Below are 27,241 nucleotides of genomic sequence, written 5' to 3'. Positions count from 1 at the left end.
GCGAATAACCACATACATAAATAAATACATATGGCACATCGGCACAGTGGTTATCCCTGCTGCCTCACAGTGCCAGGGACCTGGGATAAAATTCTGGCCTTGGGTCACTGTCTGTGTGGGGTTTGCACGTTCTCCCTCTGTCTGTGTGGGTTTCCTTTGGGTGCCCCGGTTTCCTCCCACAGTCCAAAAATGTGCGGGTTAGGTGGACTGGCCATGTTAAATTGCGCCTTAGTGTCAGGGGGACTAGCTAGGGTAAATGAATGGTGATAGGGCCTGGGTGGGATTGTGGTTGGTGCAGACTCAATGGGCCAAATGGCCTCCTTCTACACTGTAGGGATTCTATGGTAAAACCCTCCCCGCATTATACTGTGCTCAGTTTGTGCCAACAGAGCTACTTAGGAGTAGAAAGAGAAAACTGCAAGATCACATCAGGACTGAATAATGAATCATAGCTTCAAGCATGCATCATTTTTAAAAATAGAGGCAAGTCCAGCTTCAAGCATTTAGTATTTAGAAGTTAAAAGAATTCAGGTCATTCCAATAAATGTTATAGTTGTGCTACATTCCTTGGCTACATCCTCCAAGAGCTCTATAGGTTTGAAGGGAACTCCCTCATCCCAAACATGCACATCAAGTGAGGTCACTGAACATACCCAGCTTCCTCGGTCTCTGGCTTCAGCAGTGAGCATACAGCTCTTTCAAGGAGATTCTCACAAAATGCCTGGTTCACCTGGGCTATTGGATCGACTGCAAGGTAAAAAGAAAATAAATACTGCATCACAAGTAGCCACTTCCAGTTGAAGGAGGACGGATAGGCACTGTTAATACATGTGGAGACGCTGGCATTGGACCAGATGGGCACAGTAAGAAGTCTCACAACACCAGGTTAAAGTCCAACAGGTTTATTTGGAATCATAAGCTTTTGGAGTGCTGCACCTTCCTCAGGTGAGACTCACCTGATGAAGGCGCAGCGTTCCCAAGGCTTGTGATTCCAAATAAACCTGTTGGACTTTAACCTGGTGTTGTGAGACTTATTATTAACACACTAACCCCCACCCCCATTTCCCCTCTGGCAGGCTAGCCCTTCATTTTTCTCTGCAAGAGTTGGTTGACATGCTCCAGACCACAGTAATGTGCTCAACTCTTAACTACTGTCTGAAATAGCTTAGCAAGCCATTCATTCAAGGGAAATTAGGGAAGGGCAATAATCCATTTTTATTCACCCCTCCACAACGACATGAAGATTCTGCCACGTACTTCCCTCCTTGAGAGTAGCATCGTGGTTAGCACTGCTGCCTCACAGTGCCAGGGATCTGGGTTCGATTCCCAACTTGGGCGACAGTCTGTGTGTTCTTCCTGTATTTATTTATCTATTTATTAATGTCACGAGTAGGCTTACTTAACACCACAATGAAGCTACTGTGAAAATTCCCTAGTTGCCACAACCTGGCACCTGTTCGGGTACACCGAGGGAGAATTTAGCATAGTCAAATGCACATAACCAGCATGTCTTTTGAGGAAATTGGAGTACCCAGAGAACACTCACACAGGCATGAGGAGAATGTGCAGACTCCACACAGACAGGAATCAATCCCAAGGTCCCTGGTGATGTGAGACAGCAGTGTTAACCACTGAGCCAGTGTGTATCTGTATGGGTTTCCACTGGTTTCCTCCCACAGTCCAAAAGATGTGCTGGAATGTGGCAATTAGGGGATTTTCACAGTAACGTCATTGCAGTGTTAATGTAACCTACTTGTGATGCCAGTAAATAAACTTTAAAACTTTTTCTACACATCTTCCAGTACGTTGAAACTAATGATGATTTCACATAGTCACTACCTTCCGAGTAATTTTTCTTAAATCTTACTAAAAGTCTAGTGCCTGGACTATGGGCCGTGGTCTGTCATCTCAACAGAAGAACAGTCAGCCATCGAAAGAAAGGTGTTGCTTCTTTTCATCTTGGGAGGAGAGTGTATTCTACTGTGAGGTAGTCAGTTTGCCGAGGATGGCGTTGCACTGGGATCTTGCTCTTCATCCCCTTACCTGGATTCCTCAGGGAGCTGAAGAGACTTTCCCTCGGAGCAGGTTTCAGAGACCAGTCACATTCCACAAAGAACTGACGTCCCAGGGGATGGAAAAGCCAATGCTGGGTGCCTGGATCAGAGCCGCCAGGGGACTGGCAAACCCACTGAGCTTGACGCAGGAAATAACGCTAGAGATGGAGGAAATAAACAGGTTACAACCTGAGGAATGCCTCATAAAATTATGTGCTGCTTAGCCCCAGTTTTTAAAACAATTAACAAAGTAACTCAGTTTATAAAATGTTGGACTATGTCAAAGTAATTACATTGTTGGTAAAAGGAAAATATTACTCTTCTCCTTGGCTGGCAGAGTCTTACTAGCAATAGGTGCGAGGTGGGGAAGCAATGGCCTAGTGGTATTATCACTAGGTTATTAATCCAGAAACTCAGCTAATGTTCTGGGGACCTGGGTTCGAATCCCGCCACGGCAGACAGAATTTGAATTCAATAAAAAATTGTCTGGAATTAAGAATCTACCGATGACCCATTGTCGGAAAAACCCATCTGGTCACTAGGGAAGCAAATCTGCCGTCCTTCCTCAGTTTGGTCTACAAGTGACTCCAGAGCCACAGCAGTGTGGTTGACTCTCAACTGCCCTCCAAGGGCAACTAGGGATGGGCAATAAATGCTGGCCAGCCAGTGACGCTCATGTCCCACAAATGAATAAAGAGTTGAAAAATCAGGGCTTTAGTATTCCAGTTGTTAGCATTGTCAGTCAAGGCTCTGCACTGGTAGTCAAGCCTGCAGTTTCTCTCTCAAAAATCAACCTCTGTGGTCCCTACATTTTATCTGAAAAGATCCAGAGTCAGTTACTGTGTACAAAGAACAAAAAAAAATTACAGCACAGGAACAGGCCCTTCGGCCCTCCAAGCCTGCACTGACCATGCTGCCCGACTGAACTAAAACCTTCCAGGGACTGCATCCATCCATTCCCATCCTATTCATGTATTTGCCAAGGTGCCCCTTAAAAACTCACTATCGTATTTGCTTTCACTACCACCCCCAGCAACAAGTTCCAGGTACCCACACCCTCTGTAAAAAAACTTGCCTTGTACATCTTCTTTAAACCTTGTCCCTCGCACCTTAAACCTATGCCCCTTAGTATTGATTCTTCCACCCTGGAAAAATGCTTCTGACTATCCACTCTGTCCATGCCACTCATAATCTTGCAGGCTTCTATCAGGTCGCCTCTCAGCCTCCATAATGGGAAGATACGGATTGATCTTTATTGAACTTTACCAGGGGTCTGCATTGTCATGGATGTGGGTGTTCATGCAATACAGTTCCATCTAAGTCACATTAAAAAACATTGAATGCATCAGATGTAGTGAAGGTCAAGGGCCTTGACAAAAAAAACTAAGTGTCACGTTTTCATGGGAGCTCCGTAGGACACGGGGTGCGGAGAACTGGAAACGATTGCTGACAGGGCTGTTGGACAGGATGGAGATAGGAGAATTGGAGTATTGAAGAGCCTTTAGGGACGAGTGACCATAATATAATGTTCGCTTTTCCAAGTTCGCGTTTTTCCAAGTTCTATGCTACCAAATTAAGTTATAACTTCTTATTTTGGTTCCATACAGTCGTCTGTTGAAGACGTTCAGGGCAAGGAGTCAGAGCGTTCACAGGCCATTTGACTATCATGAATACCAAAGCAAAACCCAAGGCTGGGTCTGAATCAATATCCAACGTATGTACATTGTAGCAATCAGGAATAGAAACTTGGGGATTTTTGCTGACTATACCCAAACCTGGGGGCAGAGAGGAAGCTGGGAGGAATTAGCACCTTAACAATTATTCTGGCTCAGATAAAGCAAGTTCAAACGTACCAGGAAATGAATATGCAACGTTTTGCTCTTTCTGACTTACTACCAACGTGCATTATCCAGCATAAGAGGGATGATATCTTATAGTCGCATAGAATAAGATTCTGATAGGTAATCAAAGGAGACCAAACCATACACCTCACATATACAAGTGCATTTTAAAAAAAAAGATAACCTTGAAAATGCAACTAAGATCCTGCTGGATGACTGCACCCACACCCCCATTAACCACATTATTGTTAAAGTGCAGGAGGAGGCCACTTGACCCAGCAGCCTGAAGCTAAACACCAGAACTGCATGAACAGGACTACAACATATTGATAACTGAAAGGACAGGCAATGGCCTAATGGCATTACCGCTAGACTACAAATCCAAAAACACAGCTATTCTGGGGGCCTGGGTTCGAATCCCACCACGGCTAATGGTGAAATTTGAATTCAGTTAAAAAAAAAATCTGGAATTAAGAATCTGTTGTTAGTCCTGAAACCATTGCTGGCTGTCAGGAAAACCCACCTGGTTCACTAATATCGTTTAGGGAAGGAAATCTTACCTGGTCTGGCCTACATGTGACTCCAGAGCCACAGCAATGTGGTTGGCTCTCAACTGCTCTTCAAAGGCAACTAGGGATGGGCAATAAATGCTGAATTTTTAAAAAAATCTACATCTAATGGGCAACCTGTAATAATCCATATATTTACTCACCGCTAAGAAGGCCAGTCTGCCACCGAAGTTGGTTTTAAGGCAGATGGCAGCTGTAACATAGATTTCTACCATGAGGCTTTGGGGTATTTTCTCCTCTGCACACTCTGCCAGGTTAACTGCAGACAAAGCCAGGCTTAAGTCTCGCACTGGACTCTGCACCAGTTTATCTGCATTAAAAAAGGGAGAAAAGAGACATCATTTACAGCCACTTTTGAACAAGAGAAAAACAACTTCATCTGCACAAGGTGATCCAGTAACTCTCAGGCAGAAGAACTAACGTACTGAGCTGGATTTTCACAGAATTGGAATGCCTCCAAAGCCATCTAAAAATGATGGGTGGGACTGGATTCCAGGATTCCTGCTCTCATTCCTGGAACCCCCAGTTTTCCCTGGTGCAGGATAGGAATGTGGGCAGTGAGGTCACAGCCTGCAATCCCGACCTGGCTGGTTCCACGTATGGGAGCAGGCATCTCCTAGCCCATCCGCAATTTTCACGAGGGGCATGGACCATATTCTGGATTCAGGAACCTTCTCAAAGGCAAGATAGCAAGGCCTTATCCATGCCACTATGCCCCTTCCATTCCAACTTAGTGCTAATTCGAGGCCAATATCTAGCCCCATGGCTTGTTATAGCCCCATATTAACTCATGCTCCTCAACGCCCCCATTGCCCCTTTAACCCTCATGCCAATTCAAGCTCCCTTGCCACCTGATTGGATCCTCATACCCTCTATACAGGGGCGGCACAGTGGTTAGCACTGCTGCCTCACAGCATCAGGGACCCGGGTTTGATTCCAGCCTCCGATCACTGTGCAAATTCCATACAGACATTCTCCCCGTGTCTGCATGAGTTTCCTCCAGTGCTCTGGTTTCCTTTCACAATCCAAAGATGAGTGAACTAGGTGGATTGGCCATGCTAAATTGCACCTAACGTCAGGGGGATTGGCAGGGTAAATATGTGGGGTTATGAAAATAGGGCCAGGGTGATATTGTAGTCAGTGCAGATTCAATGGGCCAAATGGCCACCTTTTGCACTGTAGGGATTCTATCATTCTATGCACTCATGGCCCTTCCTTGCCCATTCACCCAGTATACACTCTGTACAGAACCAATGAATCTTGGTGTAATAGTGGCATGTGGAAAGCTGTCTGAAACAACAGCCATTCATAATTTTTTTTAAATGTACTCCTATAAACCAACACAGCCATCAGACCATTGAGCAAATAAACAGTAAGCCACTGACAAAAGAGATCACGGGAAAAATAGCTTATTGTAACCTTGGAGCTGTCAATCAAGCAAAGACGTCACTTCTCACCAGATGTGCAAGCAGAGTGAATCCAGTTATGAGAGCCATAACTCCCAGCCAGGCATACAGAATGAGACTTGTAAGATGCATGGTAATTGCCAAAGACTCAGCTGAAGACAGTATTTAAAAATAAATAAATGGTTGGAAATGGCCTGAAAGGGTGACAGTAGCAGATTTAATAGCAACTTTCAAAAAGGAAATTGGATTACTACCTGAATGGGAAAACATTTATGGTAACAGGGAAAGAGATGGGGAGTTGCACTAATTGGATAGCTCCTTCAAAGAGATAGCACAAGTGCAATGGGCTAATTAGAGTCACAGAAGTTTACAGCATGGAAATATGCCCTTCGGCCCAACTTGTCCATGCCGCCCACTTTTTTTTAAAAACCCAATTGGTTTTAAAAAAATTGGCTAGACCCAATTGGCCCATATCCCTCTATACCCATCTTACCCATGTAACTGCCTAAACACTTTTTAAAAGACAAAATTCTACCCACTTCTACTACTACCTCTGGCAGCTTGTTCCAGACACTGACCACCCTGTGGGTGAAAAAAATTGCCTCTCTGGACCCTTTTGCATCTCTTCTCCTCTCACTTTAAACCTATGCCTTCTAGTTTTAGACTCCCCTACCTTTGGGAAAAGATATTGACTATCTAGCCAATCTATGCTCTTCATTGCTTTATAGAGCTCTGTAAGATCACCCCTCAGCCTCCTACACTCCGAGGAAAAGAGTCCCAGTCTATCCAGCCTCTCTGGCCTCTTTCTGTGCTGTAAGACTCTCAGATTAAGTACATTCCAGTACCTGTTAGCTGCAGCTGATGCAGTTTATGATAAACCAGTGCAGCATCGCGTGCACTCGTCTTGGCTTCTTCCTGAAGCAGGACCTCCTGTCGAAATCCTCTCGTCCATTTCAGCAACCAGCGTGTAAACACCAGCTTCTGGACACTGTGCCGAATGATATTCCAGCAAAGGCTGCAGGCCAAATCTAACCGAGAGGCTGGCAGTGCCCGTCCTAGTGCCAACAAACAGGTCTGCAAGTTTCCTGCAGCCGCAGTAAAGGCACCCTAGAACAAAGAACACATTCCTGATTTAATTGTGAAACCTTAGTCATAGAAAACTATTTACAGTTCTGGTCATCCTTTATAGAAAGGATATTATTTAACTAGAAAGAATGCAGAAAAGATTTACTAGGATGCTACCGGAACTTGATGGTTTGAGTTATAAGGAGAGGCTGGATAGACAGGGACTTTTGTCTTGGAGCGTAGAAGGCTGAGGGGTGATCTTATAGAGGTTTATAAAATAACGAGGGGCAAAGATCAGCTAGATAGTCAATATCTTTTCCCAAAGACAGGGGAGTCTAAAACTAGAGGGCATAGATTTACGGTGAGAGGGGAGAGAATCAAAAGGGTCCAGAGGGGCAATTTTTTCACACAGAGGGCGGTGAGTGTCTGGAATAAACTGCCAGAGTTAGCAGTAAAGGCAGGTACAATTTTGTCTTTTAAAAATCATTTAGGCAGTTACATGGGTTTAGAGGGATATGGGCCAAATGTGGGCAATTGGGATTGGCTTAGGGGTTTAAAAAAAAGGGTGGAATGGACAAGTTGGGCTGAAGGGCCTGTTTCCATGCTGTAAACCTCTGTGACTCTATGAGAGTATGTCATACGTTGTGATCATTCCTGGTCTCCAACGGCACTTTATCAAGATATGCTCAAGAACAATCCTCACAACGACAAAAACATTCTGACAAATCAATTACAAGGTACCATGGTACTATATGCAAAGTTACTTTATCTCATGTTACTTAGGCAGTAGCACGGTGGCACAGTGGTTAGCACTGCTGCCTCACAGTGCAAGGGACCTGGGCTCCATTCTGACCTCAGATCACTGTCTATGCAGAGTTTGCACGCTCTCTGTGTGACTGTGTGGGTTTCCTCCGGGTGCTCCAGTTTCCTCCCACAGTCCGAAAGATGTGCAGGTTAGGTATGTGGCCATGCTAAACCGTCTCTTAGTGTCGCAAGATGTGTAGGAGGATAGAGCCTGGGTAAGATGCTCTTTTGGAGAGTCAGTGCTGACTCGGATGGGCCGAATGGCCTCTTCTGCATAGTAGTGGTTCTATGGACCTAAGTAGCTGATTGTTTTAGTCCCACCAGCAGGATTTTCCAGTTCCATCGAAGTCAATGGACCTTTGAATGGTTGGCCACATTTTCCAGTTCCAGCCGTAACCCAACTCACACAACGTGGCCATAAATACCACCCACTGAATCCAATACAATTCTGAAGAGATAAAAAACAAAATACTGCCGAGGCTGGAAAATCTCAACAGGTTTGACAGCATCTGTGAAGAAAGAATAGAATCAACATTGAGTCTGGTTGGCCCTTCGTCAGAACCAGAGATATTCTCTCTCCATTGAGGTTGTCAGACCTACTGAGATTTCCAAGCATTGGGAGGAGAGACGCTGAGAAACTGTTTTAATCAATCAGGGAATTAAAAGTACGGGGTGGGGTGCGAGTAGGCAATCATTAAGAACCGAGATGAAGAGAAATTCACATACAGGGGGGTTGAGCATGCTCCACTGTTGAGAATATCTAAGGTTGGGATAGACAGTGTTTGGTCTCTCAGGGAATTAAAGGATATGAGGAGCAGGAGGCTCCTCATGGAATGGAGTTGAAGCCCAGGATCAGCCATGATGAAACTGAATGGTGGAGCAGGCCTGAAGGGCCATGTGGTCTACTCATAGAATTATAGAATCCCTATCCCTATAATAGCAGGAGGAGGCTATTTGGTTCATCGAGTCTGCACCAACCACAATCCCACACACGCCCTATCCCCATAACCCCACATATTTACCATAGCTAGTTCTCCTGACACTAGGCTCAATTTAGCAACACCAATCAACCTAACCTACACGGCTTTCGGACTGTGGGAAGAAACTGGAGCACCTGGGAGAAATCCACGCAAACAACACTGCTGAGGCTGAAACAGCAATGCAAAATGCTGGAAAATCTTAGCAGGTCTGACGGCATCTGTGGAAAGAGAATCGAGCCAATGTTTTGAGTCTGGATCCAGACTCGTTGGCTCTATTCTCTCTCCACAGATGCTGTCAGACCTGCTAAGATTTTCCAACATTTCTTGCTTTTGTTGCTGACCAACTAACAAATACTGCCTCATACTAATGGCTACAAAAATCAAATAATTGTACTATTCTCTAATTCTATCCTGCTCCTGAGGGTACAATTACAGAGCACAAAACTTCCCTAAGTGTCTAAATTAGTTGCAGGAACAAAACACACAGACACAAAGACATCTCTACAACTCTTTTGATATGATTCTTCCAAAAGCTCTGGTTAACTGAGGGCAGCACGGTGGTACAGAAGTTAGCACTGCTGCCTCACAGCACCAGGGACCCAGGTTCAATTCCCAGCTTGTGTTACTGTCTATGTGGAGTTTGCATGTTCTCCCAGTGCCTGCGCGGCTTTCCTCCGGGTGCTCCAGTTTCCTCAGTCCATAAATGTGCAGGTTAGGTTGGTTGGCTGTGCTAAATTGCCCCTTAATGTCAGGGGACTAGCTAGGGTAAATGCATGAGGTTTTGGGGATAGGGCCTGGGTGGAATTGTAGTCAGTGCAGACTTGATGGGCCGAATGGCCTCTTCTGCACTGCAGAATTCCATGATTCTAAGTAGAATATAAAAACATGTTGATGCTTTCACCAGCTGGAGTTACCCTCTGATCCCAAGGATGCTCAAGGCAATAGGTTATCATTAGACACGCTCTTTCCCCATTTCCAACCAAATGAATCTCGTACCCTGGACAGATCAAGGTCTGCTTGCTTGCGATGTCTCCAGAACGTAACAGAGGACTGAGAGTGGAGGCGTGTGATGGGCTCTCCATAAATGAAGAGCTTAACAAATACACTCAGCAGGATAATTCCATTCACCAGCCAGAGGATTAAGGTGGGCAGCATCCAATCAAACCAGCCTTTGGCATCTCCTGAAACAGAAGGGAGAAAAGGGACATTACAAAAAACCTGAGAGATGGCAACTCCAAATTACCTCAGGCATTTTACAGTATCAACTGCATAAATATATAAGTCTTCTGTGTTAGAGTCTATAATTGATTCAATTCAGACTTTTGAATGGGTCTACCTTGCATTAAGTTGGTCCTTCTCTACACTCTAGCTATGACTGTAACACTACATTCTGCACCCTCTCCTTTCCTTCTCTATAGCTGTATAGTGCACAAACTATACTTTTCACGAATACATGTGGCAATATTAAATCAAATCAAAATGTGTGATTTTATATCAATGAGCAATTAGTATTTTATTGTAAGAAAATAATAAAAGCCCTACAGTGCAGGAGGAGGCACCAACAACAATCCCACCCTATCCCTGTAACCCCACATCAACAGCTTCAGGTTTATAGGTGTCTAGATCATCAAACACCTGTCCTGGTCTCCCCATGGCGACACTATACTTAAGAAAGCTCACCACACCTCTACTTTCTCAGAAGGGTAAGGAAATTTGGCATGTCAGCTACGACTCTCACCAACTTTTACAGATGCACCAATGAAAGCATCCTTTCTGGTTGTATCACAGCTTCGACCAAAACCACAGAAACTAAAAAAATCGTGAACGAAGCCCAGCCCATCATGCAAACCAGCCTTCCCATCTATTGACTCTGTCTATATTTCCCAGAACGTCAGCAAAGCAGCCAGCATAATTAAGGGCGCCACACACCTCAGACATTCTCTCTTCCAACTTCTTCCATCAGGAAAAGGATGGAACGGTCTGAGAACTCAAGAACAGCTTATTCCCTGCTGCCATCACTTTTGAATGGATCTACCTCGCACTAAGTTGATATTTCTCTACAGCCTAGCTATGACTGTAACACTCCATTCTGCACTCTCTCCTTTCCATCTCCATGAATGATATGTTTTGTTTGTGTAGCGCGCAAGAAACAACACTTTTCACAATATACTGTGGCCAAACGGGCCACCTAAAATGGTGATTTGTAAAGCATTCTGGGACAATTGGGCAAGAACCAAAACAGCAGGCTGCAGCCTAAAAGACAGAGATAAACAGGATGCAATTCATATGACTGAATACACAGGACAAAAGAGACTTTCTGATCAAACTGGGTTGTTTACCAGACATAGGGGCGCCATAACCCCTTATTTGGGAAGGTGTGTATGCCCTTTGTGCCTCCAGCACTTACAGGCATGGCCATTGAGGACACACCCAGAGATTGGTATGGCAGCACCCAATTGGACTTTATCGATCAGGACGATAAAATCCTGACCGATTGATTGGTTTTTGAGCCCCTTTTGGCCATTGCCAACGGGGTATAAAGGGTGCTACGCAACCAAGAATCTCTCTCTCTCTCTCTCTGACCCCACAAACAAGCTACAACAACTGTGACCATCGCCAGCGACAACCAGCACGAGGAGAGCCACCACACCTGAGAAGGAAGACCAGAGCCAGAGTGCCAAGCCGGACAAAGAACCAGACTACGCAAAGGACTACAGAGACCAGTGCACAGGTAAAGACCAATATATGCTTGGGTATTTGCCAGTTAGGCAAAGTTAAGTATTGGACTTGAACTTGAACTTTAGTATTTTCTGTAAGATAACTCATTGTTGGTTGGGTGATAATTGATTGCGTGTTTTAAATAAATATTTTATTAACAAGAAGTCTACTCACAATTCTTTGTCCACCGTATAAGGATTGAAACTGTGCGGCAGGCACAAGAATACTAATACATGTGACAATGATAAGTCAAATCAAAGTATTTACCCTGCTAATCCCCAGGATACTATGGGGCAATTTAGCATGGTCAATCAACCTAACACACTTATCATTTATATACTATTCAATTTTTCCTGGCATTGCTCAGTTAGTTCAATGGAATGATGCAGTTTTGTAGCTGTATTGTGTTACAGCACTCGTGCCAGTTTCAAAAACCTCACAATGCCACCTCTAGAGCAAGTGGAAGTATACAATTACCATTAGAGGATTAATTTCAATGCACTGTTACAGCATTACCAAGGTTATACTGAGACGTGCATTATATTTTTTTTGAAGTTTATTTATTAGTGTCACAAATTGGCTTACATTAACACTGCAATGAAATTATTGCGAAAATCCCCTAGTCGCCACACTCCGGCGTCTGTTCAGGTACATTGAGGGAGAATTTAGCATGGCCAACGTACCAAACCAACACGTCTTTTGGTCTGTGGGAGGAAACCGGAGCACCCAGAGGAAACCCACGCAGACACAGGGAGGACGTGCAGACTTTGCACAAACAGCGTCCCAAGCCGGGAATGGAATCTGGGTCCTTCGCACTGAGAGGCAGCAATACTAACCACTGTGCCACCGTGCTCCTCCTAGCTTTCCATCCAATTAAAATCTGTCCAGAGAATGATGGGGGAGAAAGATCTTGCGTTTGTATATCTCGTTGCCTTTACTCCACAAGTCCCAAAGTGCTCTAAAGCCAGTGGTTTATTCTTGGAGTGGATTCCCTGTTGAAATGTCAGCAACTTGTTCACAGCAAGCTCTCATCAGCAGAGGTGATGGCCTTGGTTTTTTAGCTGGTGATGAAGTGGCGGTGGATGCCGCTGAACAACTCTAAAACCACACCAAATGGGGGGTGGGGGAGGAAAGAGGGTGACAGGCACCGGGGTAGGAGGGTGATTGGGGGGGGGGGGGGGAGGTGGTGGTGGAAAGGGGGGGGGGGGGCAGCGGGCAAGGTTGCTGCAGGACAGGTGGGAGGGCGTGATAGTGCCAGGGCAGAATGTGTCCGTGAGTCTGGCTCATTCACAGTATCAGGGCTCTCAAGTCACCCTCATACACCCTTGTGAACTGTCGTGCACCCTGATAGTGCCTGAGGGTGACTGTATGAGCAGCCTGAGCCTGGGAGTGAAGGAGAAACACACACACTCACCCAACCACACATCATCTATCTTTAATCAGTGTTTTATTACTCTTCAAGTGCATTCTTTTCACACATCAATATTTCTTTTTAACCATTGACCCAAAGTTTATCCTTCTAAAATTCGCTCAGCAGCTCCTCGAGTGAGAAAGATCTTGAAATATCCCACTCCAAATCATGGAAAGGTTGAACAAGCCTTGTTTAAAGGATGAATTTGACCCAAACATTGGAAACCTGCTCTTTGAAAATAACATCACTGGAGCTTTTATATCTAATGAGAGGATATTAAATGCTGGGTAAACTCTACGACGCATCTGATCAAGATCTGGTGATGGATTAAAGGAACATTTCTGATCAGCTAGTTAAGCTAAAAGAAATAAGTACTTGAGCAACAGGACCTATCATGAAAGTAGAGGGTATAAATTGCAGAGAGTTTAAATTAGATTTCAGGGCTCAACTGAGTGTGGCCATGTGCTGGAGGACTGGAAAACAACCAGTGTCGACTCCATTTTAAAAACAGGGGACTAAGTTAATTCCCGTAATTACAGGAGAGTTGGCTCAACGTCTGTCGGATGAAGATTTTTAGTGCCATTAATTACGGATGAAGTGACCATGTTACAGGATAAAGAGTGAATGGAAGTGCTGATTTCAAAAGATGGTCATGTACAACAATTCTTTGATGAGGTAATGGACATAGTAGATTGGGGAAATGCTGTGATTATACTGCACGAGGACTTTAAGAAAGCTTTTAAAGCTGGCGTCCCACAGGCGATTACTTGCAAAGATCAAAGGGTATGGAATTGGAAGAGGTTTAAAATTGATTAGAATGTAGAACAGGATATTTTAGTGGCTAAAGATGGAGGAGCGGTAATGGTAAAGGCACACTGCTCTTTATACAAAGGGTTTGGAATACAAGAATTCGAAATTCCATAGGATCACTACAGAGCAGAAGGAGGCTATTCAGCCCATCAAGTCTGCACTGACCACAATCCCACCCAGGTCATATTCCTGTAACCTTACATATTTAGCCTACTAATCCCTTGACACTTGGATCAATTTCACCCTGGCCAATCAAACTAACCTGCACATCTTTGGAGTGTGGGAGGTAACTAGAGCACCCAGAGGAAACCCACGCAGACATGGGGAGAATGTGCAAACTCTACACAAACAGTGACCTGAGGCTGGAATTGAACCCAGGTCCTGGGCGCTGTGAGGCATCAGTGCTAACCACTGTGCCGCCATGCTAATCTCGCTGCAATTGTACACGGCTTTGGTGGGACCACACCTGGAATGCCGTTTGCAGTTTTTGCTTCCACTTTAAGATGCAATGTACTTGCACTGGAGGCAATGAAGCAAAGGTTCACTAGATTGGTTCCTGGAATGACAGGAATGAGACCTATGCTCTCTGGCATTTAGAAAGATGAGAGATAATCTCATCTCTTACTCTAAGTAGCACGGCTAGCTCAATTGGAAGAGCAGGGGACTCTTAATCTCAGGGTCATGGTTTGAGCCCCACCTTAACTGCAGAGTAGATTCAGAAAGAATGTTCCCGATGGTGGAGGAATCCAGAACTAGTGGTTATAGTTTGAGGATAAGGGGTAAACCTTTTAGAACGGAGGTGAGGAGAAATTATTTTTCACCCAGGTGTGGAACTCACTACCACAGAAAATAGTTGATACCAAAACGTTGTTTTTTTCTAAGTTTATCTATTAGTGTCACCAGGAGGCTGACGTTAACACTGCAATGAAGTTACTGTGAAAATCCCCTAGTCACTACACTCCGGCGCCTGTTCATGTAACACCAAAGGAGAATTTAGCATGGCCAATGCACCTAACCAGCACATCTTTCAGACTGTAGGGGGAAACCGGAACACCTGGAGGAAACCCATGCAGACACAGGGAGAACGTGCAAACTCCACATATACAGTGACCCAAGCCAAAAATCAAACACAGGTTCCTGGCGCTGTGAGGCAACAGTGCTAACCACTGTGTCATCATGATTTCAAGAAGAAATTAAATATAGCTTCTCAGGCTATAGGGATCAAGGGACATGGGGGGAAATGGGGGAATCAGGATATTGAATTTGATGATCAGCCATGATCATAATGAATGGCAGAGCAGGCTTGAAGGGCCGAATGGCCTATCTTGCTTCCAGTTTCTATGCTTTATCTACACATACAAATTTCTGAAAGGACTTGGCAGGGAGGTACTGTTCCCTGGCTGGGATATAGTCTTAAGATGAGGGATTGAGAATTTCCTACTAAAATGCTGGGAAATTTCTTCACCAAGAGGGTTGTGAATCTTTGGAATTTGAAAACTCTTTGTTTAAATGGAGAGACAAAAAGCTTTGATTTGATTTGATTTATTATTGTCACATGTATTGGTATACAGTGAAAAGCATAGCTTCTTGCGCGGTATACAGACAAAACATATTGTTCGTAGAGAAGGAAACGAGACAGTGCAGAATGTAGTGTTACAGTCATAGCTAGGGTGTAGAGAAAGATCATTGTTAGAGAGTTTAAAAAAGTTAGAATGAAGTTTTAGAAGCATAGAATGAGAGTAAAAGATAGAATTAGACCCTAACCCTAATGCTGGGTACAGCTTGCAATAAGTCACCTCACTTTGGCACCATCTTGGGGGAAAACAAAATTTGGGCCAAACAGCCTCTTCCTGTATTGCAACTTCAATGTGTTTCATCAGGTGAAAATTCCGGTAGGTGAATGGGAAGCCATCACCAGGCTGTGGATCAGAAAACACAAAATCTATTAGCACTTACCAGACTCGATTCCAAGCATGCTTCTGCCATGGTGTCCAGAACCATCAGCTGCGGTCGAGTCAGCTCGATGCTCAAAAAGCGAAGTAAGTGGATTAAAAGAGAGACAGAGCACGGTCATGGTGCACAGCAGAATCCGAGAGCTATCCAGCATACCCAGGGTAGGGGGTGACAATGGCTCCTCCTTGACCTGTACAGAGAAAGTTTGTTACAATAAATGCCCTATTTAGAAATATTAGGAACAAGAAGAGGTTATAAAGTCTCTCAGGGCTGTTGTGTCGTTTAGTTAGATCACGGCTGATCTGCACTTTAACTCCATATCCCTTGCCTAAGATAAATCATCAATCTTTTTCTCAAAAGTGCCACTGTCCCCCAGCAACCACAGCCTTTGGGGCCAAGAGACGATATTATTGGTTGGAGGTCTAGTGACAAACTGGGGAGCTTCCTTGTCTCTGAGCCAGCTCTGGGTTTGTGTACAACCTGGTGTTGTCAGACTTTTTACGCTGTGTCCCACTCCAGGGCTTGCTGTTCAAGGAAGATGCATTCATTTCATAGCCAACTGGTTCAGTATCAATCTGCAAATCCTTTCGAAACAAGCCAATAACAGGCAGTAACAGTGGAGAGACAAAGAGATTTGATTTATTATTGTGACATGAATTGGTATACAGTGAAAAGTATAGTTTCTTGAGCGCTATACAGACAAAACATATTGTTCCAAGAGAAGGAAACGAGGGAGTGCAGAATGTAGTGTTATAGTCATAGCTAGGGTGTAGAGAAAGATCATTGTTAGAAAGTTTAAAAAAGAATGAAGTTTTAGAAGCATAGAATTAGACCCTAACTCTAATCCTAATGCTGGGTAAGCTTGCAAGAAGTCACCTCACTCCAGCACCATCTTGGGGGGAAAACAAAATTCCTGGTCAGACAGGTGATGGAAAGAACATTGGAAGAGTACGTCAGTTACAACTCTCACCAATTTTTACAGCTTCAAGTTTTTAGGTGTGCAGATCACCAACAACCTGTCCTGGTCCCCCCATGTCGACACTATAGTTAGGAAAGCTCACTAACGCCTCTACTTTCTCAGAAGGCTAAGGATCGTCGGCATGTCAGCTACAACACTCACCAACTTTTACAGATACACCATAGAAAGCATTCTTTCTGGTTGCATCACAGCTTGGTACGGCTCCTGCTCTGCCCAAGAATGCAAGAAACTTCAAAAGGTCGTGAATGTAGCCCAATCCATCACGCAAACCAGCTTCCCACCCACTGACTCTGTCTACACTTCCTGCTGCCACGGCAAAGCAGCAGCATAATTAAGGACCCTACACAACCCAGACATTCTCTCTTCCGTCGGGAAAAAGATACAAAAGTCTGAGGTCACGTACCAACCGACTCAAGAACGGCTTCTTCCCTGCTGCCATCAGACTTCTGAATGGACCAACCTTGCATTAAGTTGATCTTTCTCTACACCCTAGCTATGACCGTAATGCTACATTCTGCAGTCTCTCCTTTCCTTCTCTATGAACGGTATGCTTTGTCTTTGTAGCACGCAAGAAACAATACTTTTCACAGTATACCAATACGTGTGACAATTATAAATCAAATCAAATGGAAAGAATGCTGGAGCCTCTACCATCACTGTCCATAGCTCTAGACTACAACATGCATGGAAAAGTGCATGTTGCCATGGCAACTCGGATGCCAGTGGACTGCAACACATGTTTAAAAAAAAACAGCCATTTGGATTATTCAAACAAGAAGTGGAAGGTGAGCAAGAGTGCGAGAGGCAAGAATACAATAATCTTAATGAGCTTTTTAAATAAACTGTAAATGGAAACTGTAAACCTTTAAAGTTTCAAGGCACTTTTTAACACAAGCAGTTTTTAGTCATAAGTCATAGAGCATCTTCAATAATTTAATAATGAAATTAAAAACACACAGAAATGAAAGCAATTTAAACGGCTATTACCATGGTTTCATCAAGGAGGGGGCTGCCGGGTTCTGACTCAATGGAACACGGTGAGAAAGTTCCCGGGGAGCCAGAATCTGAAGGTGGTGGCGACATCATCAATAAGTGTGATTTGAAGTCATCCGTCTTCAGGTCAACATCAATGTCCAGAAGGCTGGTAATCTCGGGTGCCTTTAGACCCTCTGTGATAATGTGAAGGGGCAGGAGAAATCAATTTACCTTTAACCTCTCCATCTTAACATCTTTACTTGTGAATGCACTTTATGTAGAAGTTATCATATATAGAATTCCTACAGATCAAGAGGAGGCCGTTCAGCCCATTGAGTCTGCACCGACTACAATCCCACCCAGACCTTATCCCCATAACCCCACGCATTTACCCTGCCAGTCTCCTACACTAAGGGACAATTTAGCATGGCCAATCCAGCTAACCTGCACATCTTTGGAGTGTGGGAGGAAAGCAGAGCACCCAGAGGAAACCCACAAATACACATGGAGAACGTCCCAAGGCCAGAAATGAACCTGGGTCCCTGGCACAGTAAGGCAGTAGTGCTAACCACTGTGCCACAACACTGCTAACATCGTTCTGAGTGAGATTTATCTGAAGCTTTGGCACTACTCGATACAGATGTCTGTAAAAAAGGTAGATGGATGTCATGAAGGCTTAGCACTGCTACATGTAAAATAAAAGCAAACTGCGTATGCTGGAATCTGAAACAAAAACAGAAAATGCTGGAAAATCTCAGCAGATCTGACAGCATCTGTGGAAGTCATGATGTGGAGATGCCAGCGTTCTCCACTTACAGAACTCTCCACTCACCTGACGAAGGGGCAAACCCCGAAAGCAAGTGGGTTTACTATCAAATAAACTTGTTGGACTTTAACCTGGTGTGAGACTTCTTACAGCATCTGTGGAGACAGAATGGAGCCAACATTGAGTCTGGATGACCTTTCATCACAGCCGGGTCAGAGGGTCATCCAGACTTGAAATGTTGGCTCTATTCTCTGTTCACAAATGTTGTCAGATCTGCTGAGATTTTCCAGCATTTTTTGTTTTTGTTACTGCTGCATGCATGTACCGCTACAGGGCAGCACAGTGGCACAATGGTTAGCATTGCTGCCTCACAGCGCCGTGGATCCAGGTTTGATTTCCAGCTTGGGCCACTGTGTGTGGAGTTTGCACATTCTCCCCATGTCTGCCCAGGTTTCCTCCAGGTGCTCCGGTTTCCTGCCATAGTCTGAAAGATGTGCTGGTTGGGTACATTGACCCGAAGAGGCGTCAGACTGTGGCGCCTCAAGAAATTTCACAGTAACTTTATTGCAATGTTAATTTAAGCCTTACTTGTGACACTAATAAATAATACAAATAATAACAATGATAATAATAATAAATAAATATTACTGATAAAAGCTGCAGAGAGTGGGAACCTCCCCATGATGCAAAGTTGGCATTACTTACTGTTCTTCTGGTTGGCTATTTTCAATGCCATGTTCTCCTGTCGTAACTTGTGGTTGGCTTGTTGCAAGTGTTTGATGTAATCAATGGCTTTCCTCAGCACTCCAGATTTATTCATCTACAAAATATGGCATGTTAGTATTTGCTGAGATTTCCGTTCAATTTGAACAATAAATGGAACATTTGGAAACCTACATCCCTAGGAGAAGAAGGTTTACGTTAGTTTAGCACCTTTCCATTGTCATGATGCTTCAAATCCAATGATGTGCATTGGTACCAGATTTTGCTGTGGTAACAATAGCCAAAATAATTTAGGGTGGCACAGTGTGCTGCCTCACAGCGCCAGGGACCCAGGTTTGATTCTGGCCTTGGGTCACTGTCTGTGTGAAGTTTGCAAATTTTCCTCATGTCTGCATGGGTTTCCTCCACATGCTCCGGTTTCCTCCCAAAGATATTCAAGTTAGGTTGATTGGCCATGCTAAATTGTCCCTTTGTGATAGGAAGGCTAGCAGGGTAAATATGTGAGGCAACGGGATGGGGGGGGGTGGATGGGATTGTGGTGGGTGCAGACTCAATGGGCCAAATGGCCTCCTTCTGCACTGTAGGGATTCTATGAACTCTATGAATTTTTTCCACTGATAAACTCAATGGGTTTTTAACAAAAATCAATGATAATTTCATGGTCACCGTTGTGGCCACTCGCTTTCAATTCCAGATTTTATTCATTGAAGTTAAATCCTGCGAACTGCCATGGTGGGACCTGAACTCGTGCCCCCAGAGCTTTGGCCCAGTGACGTGAGCACTCAGTCACTGTCTCCCTCCGAACTGCCCTCCTCATTAATTCATATTAGTTTCACTGTAAAAGCCCCAAAAAACATTATACATTGTTGAAGAACGCCTGACTTACTAACTTCATAATTGCTCAACATCCTTACTGAGTTACTTATGTACACTTCTGAAATTTCTCCACAATGATAAATGTATTTTGAAGAACGATTCCTTTTAAATGTCTGTTTTCCTTTATTTTAGCCACTACCTTAACACAGTCATACATTTATTTTGCTTTCATAGAATCCCTACAGTGCAGAGGGAGGCCATTCAGCCCATCAAGTCTGCACCGACAATCCAATCTAGGCCCTATCCCTGTAACCCCACATATTTATCCTGCTAATCCCCTCTAACCTACGCATCCTGGGACACTAAGGGGCAGTTTAACATGGACAATGCACTTAACCCACACATCTTTGGACTGTGGGAGGAAACCGGAGCACTCAGAGGAAACCCACGCAGACATGGGGAGAATGTGCAAACTCCACACAGACAGTCACCCAAGGCTGGAATTGAACCCAGCTTTCCGAAAACTGAAGTTAAAAGTGAAAGATTTTAAGTGTTTGTAACTTCCCGCTCTGTGATGTGGCCAATTGGCCTCCAGAGAGTTAATTTTTAATAGGCTGTAAGATCTTCAATCAACCAAAGCTGATTTATGGTCAAAGTTGTTTTTTTTAAAAAGTGTGCTGGGGTTTCCTGTGGCCAAGCTGGCCTGAAACTTTTCAGAAGATAAGGTGTTAGATATAACAGCTTTTTCCCAGCAGAAGAATGTGTTTACAGAACTTTTGGAGCCAATATTTCCTTATATGGGTACTGGAACATAAGCTATATGCAGTAAGGTCTAAACATGACAGTGTATGCAGAGTCCCCAGCCTCTAGTGCTGGCACTATCTCCGATTTGCATCTTTCGATTATGCCATCAGGTTCCTGATCAATTCATTGGCTGGTTGCCAAGGAACTTTTAAATCTTTTCTGCTCCCTCTCCACATAATTCCTGCAGGATTGGACACAGTACTTGTGCAGCATCAACTGCGGTATTACAGTAATTCATGCGGCACTGTGGCACAGTGGTTAGTCCTGCTGCCTCGCAGCGCCAGGGACCGGGATTCAATTCTTGGCTTGGGTCACTGTCTGTGCGTTCTCCCGTGTCTGCAGGAGCTGGAGTGTGGCGACTAGGGGAAATTTCACAATAACTTCATTGACGTGTTAATGTAAGCCTTACTCGTGACTAATAAATAAACTTTATTAATTCCTTGTATAACTTTGTAGCAGCATTTCTGAAACAGCTTAAAGTGAATCAGGTTTTCCCATTACCAGCCGGAGGTCAGCCCCAAGTGGGAAAGGGTCTGCAGTGACCAGAGGGTCAGAGGAGTAGGACAGGCTGTTGCCGATTCGGTAACACTCGGCATGAAATAACACAATGCTAAGCATGAATACCGGCCCTATTAAAAACACACTGAATTAACTTTAAATGGGAAGCTTATAATAAACATTCATTATAATTGCCTTGACTTTGCTCTCAATGCCTTTATTTATAAAGCCCAGGATCCCTTGTGGCTTTTAAACTACTTTCTCAGCCTACCCTACCAATTCAGCAATCCGTGCACATTTTCCCCCAGGTCTCTATGTTTCTGAACCGTCCATAAAATTACATCTTTAGTTTATGTTGCTTCTCCTTCCTCACAAAATGAATCACTGCACATTTCACCACATTAAATTTAATCTGCCAGATGTCCCTGCATTCCACCAGCCTCTTGAAGTCTATCTCTAGACGTCTAGAAGTCTATCCTTCCTCAGAGTTCAAAATAATTCCAAGTTTAATGTCATCTGCAAATTTTGAAATTGTGCCCTGTCTAGGTTATTAACATAGGTCAGAACAGGCTCAAAACAATTGGATGTTAAATTTTTTGAATCTTTGCTCTGAAGATGCTGTGTCTTGTTAAACATTTATACCCTATCCATCATGTTAAACATTCACTCCCTCCGGACTGATGCACAGTGGCAGCACTGTGTTATCTATACAAGATTCACTGCAACAACTTACCAAGCGCTTACCAAATTTGCAACCTCGACTACAATAGGACAAGGATAGTAGCTGCATGCCTAAAAGGGTTTCTCTCCAATCTCAACTTGGAGATTGGAGGGAAACCAGGTCAAAATCCTGGAACCCCCTGTTAACACTACTTTACCTACGGAAGCATAGTGGATAGCACTGATGCCTCACAGTGCCAGGGAGCTGGGTTCAATTCCAGTCACTGTCTGCGTGGAGTTTGCACATCCTTCCCACGGCTCCGTGGGTTTCCTGTGTGTGTGTGTGTGTGTGTGTGTGTGTGTGTGTGTGTGTGTGCTCCAGTTTGCTCCCGTTTGCTCCCACAGGCCAAGGATGGTTGATTGGCGTTGCTAAATTGACCCTAGTGTCAGGAAATTGCAGGTAAATATGTGGGATTATGGGAATAGGGCCAAGGTGGGATTGTTGTCGGAGCAGCCTCGATGGGCTGAATGGCCTTCTTCTGCACTGTAGGGATTCTACGATACCACATGGGACGGCAATGATTCCAAGAAGGTGGCTCGCCACTTTAGGGATGGGCAATACATGCTGGGCTAGCCAGCAACACCCACATCCCATGAATGAATAAGAAAAATTGACATCTCTCAGGTGGCTTATCAAAACGGCTGCACTTCATGTGTGAACCTAAATTGTAGGGCACTTAACCATAGACAGAATCACAGCCAATACCAATACTGTCCTTACTGACTGCCCTCGCCTATAAACCGTAACAATGTTCTAAATCATGATTCAGTTTTTTTCCTGCAAGATGCTGAGTTAATTATGATACCAATTCTGCTTCAAGATACTAAATATTCTAAAAATCCAAAAGTCAGAGATTAGATCTTGACCTCCTGATCTCAACTAAATTAGTAGAGCACCATGTGGTAAACATATCTACTAAAACTATTAAATTGGATAACTTAATTGTTAGTTTGAACAATGAATGAAATGCAAACTGTCGCACGGAACACTGACACTTACATAGTATACTATTTTGTCCCTTTAACCTTTATGAGTTGTGAACTATATGAACATAGCACACCAATATGCAAGATTCCATCTTAAGAAATAAGTCACATAATGAACTTACCTTAGCATCTGTTCCCATCACGAGATCCTTGAGTTCTATGATCTTATCATTGATGGATGATCGATAGCGCTTCTCAATGATATTGTGTGTTGTTCTCTTCTCACCCTCCTTCAGCCCCTCTGTCGGGGCTTTTCCATTCCCAACAATCTGCTTGATGGGAACCTTGTCAGGTCCAACCATCATTGGCACAGTGGTCAAAATAGTCCCATTGCTGCTGACCAGTGTCTGAGATGGAAAACAGGGAAGTAAATCTCTACTGATCCTCATACCTAAAGGTTCAATACATTTTCCAGTTTTTAATTTTAAAATCTGCTTCCAATGTACTCTTGGTCTCCATTTTGGGTCCCTCCCAAGTGACATGCTGTTCCATCGAATGGACAGATATAGAATCCCTACAGTACACAAGGAGGCCATTTGGCCCATCAAGTCTGCACTGCCAACAATCCCACTTAGGCCCTATCCCCTTAAACCCATAGATTTACCCTGCTGATCCCTCTAACCTACATGTCCCGGGACACTTAAGGGGCAATTTAGCACGGCTAATGCACCTAACCCACACATCTTTGGAATACGAGAGGAAACTGGAGCACCCGGAGGAAACCCACGCAAACACGTTAATCGTGCTAATCATTTTACACCCCACTTTACGACCGCATCGCATCCAAGAACGGGCTTGACACAGTCGTTCCTTAATTTGATTTTTAATTAACTCAGCTATGGGTGAGCTCCAGTGGCAAATTGTTTTTCTTTAAGTGAATTCTCTCAGTAGAGTTGCTTTGGCATTCACTTGAGGTCCGAAGCCTGTCGGAAAGTATGTATATTTAGTAACAGTCCCAAAGACAAAACGGTGGGAGGTGGCACGTTGTTTGCTAGCAGCAGGATTCTCTGGTCTCACATCAATGGGAATTCCCACTGACCTCACTCTACACTGGTGGGAAACCTGTGGGCGGGGGTGCGCTGCTGGCAGGACCGGAGAATCCTGCCAGCATGAACAGCCGGAGAATTCTAGCCAATGTATTTTATGAAAGCAATCCCACCACTTGAGCTGACATTAATGACTCAGATTTCTCTTTGAATTGAGCGTACCGGGACTTGTAAAGCTGTTGTCTGGACTGGAGTAGCCAGTGTAGTAATGGTTGGATTCTGCACTGCTGCAATGACTGGGCTGCGGTCAGCTTTCAGCGTTGTGAGGACCAAGGAGTCTGTCTTTATGAGCTGAGGCTGCACCAGGACCTGGAATAGAAGAAAATGCACCAGATGTAACATAAAAAAATGCTGCAAACAATGTTCCTGATAATTAATTGTCCAAAATACTAGGTTTAGAAGTTAATTTCACAAATGGGAACAGAATCGAATGATTTTGATTTGATTTATTACTGTCATGTGTATTGGGATACAGTGAAAAGTATTGTTTCTTACGCACTATACAGGCAAAGCATACCGTTCATAGGAAGAAGAAAAGGAGAGAGTGCAGAATATATACAATCATAGTTAGGGTGTGGAGAAAGATCAACTTGCTATACAGTTTAAGAGTTAGAGTACAGTTTTAAAAGCATCGAACAAGGGTAAAAGATAGAATTAGAGGGTCTGCAGGGGACAGCTTGCAAGAAGTTGCCACATTCCGGCACAATCTTAAATTATATGTTAGATAAAGCTCTCTTTACACTGTCCCCATCAAACATTCCCAGGACAGGTACAGCACAGGGGTTAATACAGAGTAAAACTCCCTCACTGTCCCCATCAAACACTCCCAGGACAGGTGCAGCACGGGGTTAGATACAGAGTAAAACTCCCTCAACACTGTCCCCATCAAACACTCCCAGGGTAGGTACAGTATGGGGTTGGATACAGTTAAGTTTCCTCTACATTATCCCCATCAAACACTCCCAGGACAGGTAACAGCACGGGGTTAGGTACAGAGTAAAGCTCCCTCGATACTGTCTCCATCAAACACTCCCAGGACAAGTACAGCATGGGGGTTAGATATAGAATAAAATTCTCTTTACGCTGACCCCATGAAACATTCCCAGGACAGGTGGGGTTGGATCCAGAGTTAAGTTAGCTCTACATTATAAGAACATAAGAACATAAGAAATAGGAGCAGGAGTAGGCCATCTAGCCCTTCGAGCCTGCCCCGCCATTCAATAAGATCATGGCTGATCTGTCGTGGCTCAGTTCCACTTTCCCGCCCTCTCCCCATAACCCTCAATCCCTTCTCTTATCAAAAACCCATCAACCCGCTTCTTAAAAATATTTAGCGAGGCAGCCTCCACCACTTCAACGGGCAGAGAATTCCAGAGATTCACCACCCTTTGAGTGAAGAAGTTCCTCCTCAACTCCGTTCTAAACCGCCTCCCCTTTATCTTGAGGCTGTGCCCCCTAGTCCTACTGTCTTTTTTGAGCGGGAAGAGTCTCTCCACCTCTATCCTATCCATCCCATTCATCATCTTATACGTCTCAATGAGATCTCCCCTCATTCTTCCTCTCATTATCCCCATCAAACACTCCCAGGACAGGTACAGTATGGTGTTAGACACAGTAAAGCTCCTTCTACACTGTCCTCATTAAACCATTCTTAGACCATGTTTGGTCTAAAAAACTGAAATATTAAGCTGCAACTGGTTAATAATAGGAGACTGAGAAGTATTCTTGTTAAATTTAGGACAGATTGTCAAATTAGGAAAACTCTAGGCCATTAGCAGACAAACAGTGTAAAGATTACTGCCTGTTTGGTTATACAAAAAGCTACTTATGAAATTTCCTAAGCTGTGGAAATTCTCAATCTTACCACCACACTCTCTCTATGATAATTCTGTTGGATTTTAAACTCAGCTTTCAGTTAGCAGTCCACATTAGGAGTCCCAGAGGACCTGACACTCCTGGTTAAATACAAAGCAAGAGGCTCCCTGATTGTCCCGTAAATTTGGCCCTTAGTCAGGGACATCTTTTTATGCTTCATATTCTAACAGGCCAAACTCAATTGCCTGATTAAAATCACCACATATTTCCAATCACATATTCATCCAGCTTAAGAGATGGGAGATAAAATCACTTTCTTAATTTATCCACGTAGATATGAAAAGATATATCATTTAAGTGGTGAATTTAACGAAAATCCATACTTACTGGTACCTGTTGTACCTGTGGTGAGAGCGTTTGGACAGTAGTGGTAGTGCCCGGGGTCAGCGTCTGAATGGTGCCAATGGTAGAGGTTGAAGTAAGCATCCTGGATAGGCCTGGCACTTGCTGCTGGAAGGTAACAGGCTGGACCTGCGGGGAAGTTACCAGGTTCTGTATCTGCGGCTGAAGAACTGTGAACACATCCAAGATTAAATTAAGTAAACCTGGGCTCCAAACGGCAGCAATCACAACACTCCATGTTACTCACATGTACTTGAACCAAAACTTTATCATATAAAGTTGCAAAAGCAATGCTTAGTAATTTCAATATAGCTGTTGTGCTGGTGAACTTTGATAGCAGAATGAGGAGGTCATGTACCCTCTGGAAAATAAGAGCTTAAATACGGTAGTGAAGCAAAAGGAGATACAGATGAACAAGTCATAAAGGCAGCATAGGTGGTTAGCACTGCTGCCTCATGCACCAGGGACCTGGGTTTGATTCCAGCCTTGAATGACTCTCAGTATGGATTTTATATGCTCTCCCCGTGACTACGTGTATTTTAAATGGGTGCTCCAGTTTCCTCCAACAATCCAAAGATGTGTAGGTTAGGGGGATTAATTGGGTAAATACATGGGATTATGGGGATAGGGCCTAGGTAAGATATCTATCGGAGAGTGGATAAGGACCCAATGGGCCGAGTGGCTTTCTGCTCCACTGTACTTCACCAACCACCTGGCCTGGTCCCTCACACCAAGACTATAGTTAAAAAAGCCCACCAATGTCTCTAAGTTCTCAAAAGGTTAAGGAAATTTGGCATGTCAGCTATGACTCTAACCAAATTTTTCAGATGCACCATAGAAAGCATTCTTTCTGGATGTATCACAGTTTGGTATGGCTCCTGCTCTGGCCAAGACTGCAAGAAACTGAACACAGCCCAGTCCATCAAGCAAACCAGCCTCCCATCCATTGACTCTGTCTACACATCCCACTGCCCTGGAATAGCAGCCAGCGTAATCAAGGACCCCATGCACCCCGGACATTCTCTCTTCCACCTTCATCAATGGGGAAAAAGATACAAAAGTGTGAGGTCACGTACCAACCAACTCAAGAACAGCTCCT

The 27,241-nt window shown here is 44.1% G+C and overlaps 1 protein-coding gene across 2 annotated transcripts in view; it reads right to left on the bottom strand.

Moving 5' to 3' along the window:
* The window catches only part of srebf2 (sterol regulatory element binding transcription factor 2), a 62,172-nt gene that overhangs the window by 23,499 nt on the left and 11,432 nt on the right, over window positions 1-27,241 (bottom strand). For both annotated transcript variants that reach the window (XM_080217685.1, XM_080217686.1), the window contains exons 3-13: window positions 26,128-26,312; window positions 24,088-24,234; window positions 23,002-23,226; window positions 19,037-19,151; window positions 17,578-17,759; window positions 15,615-15,801; window positions 9,716-9,900; window positions 6,716-6,977; window positions 4,608-4,774; window positions 2,044-2,212; window positions 654-747 (exon numbers count right to left, since the gene is read on the bottom strand). In XM_080217685.1, coding sequence (XP_080073811.1) covers window positions 654-747; window positions 2,044-2,212; window positions 4,608-4,774; window positions 6,716-6,977; window positions 9,716-9,900; window positions 15,615-15,801; window positions 17,578-17,759; window positions 19,037-19,151; window positions 23,002-23,226; window positions 24,088-24,234; window positions 26,128-26,312 — 1,918 coding nt within the window. The remainder of the gene's footprint in view (window positions 1-653; window positions 748-2,043; window positions 2,213-4,607; window positions 4,775-6,715; window positions 6,978-9,715; window positions 9,901-15,614; window positions 15,802-17,577; window positions 17,760-19,036; window positions 19,152-23,001; window positions 23,227-24,087; window positions 24,235-26,127; window positions 26,313-27,241) is intronic.

Source organism: Carcharhinus amblyrhynchos, chromosome 35, assembly GCF_965287045.1.
Source record: "Carcharhinus amblyrhynchos chromosome 35, sCarAmb.v2.hapA, whole genome shotgun sequence".
Lineage (NCBI taxonomy): Eukaryota > Metazoa > Chordata > Chondrichthyes > Carcharhiniformes > Carcharhinidae > Carcharhinus > Carcharhinus amblyrhynchos.
Note: the sequence above shows the minus strand (reverse complement) of the source record. Positions and strands in the feature narration are given on the sequence as shown.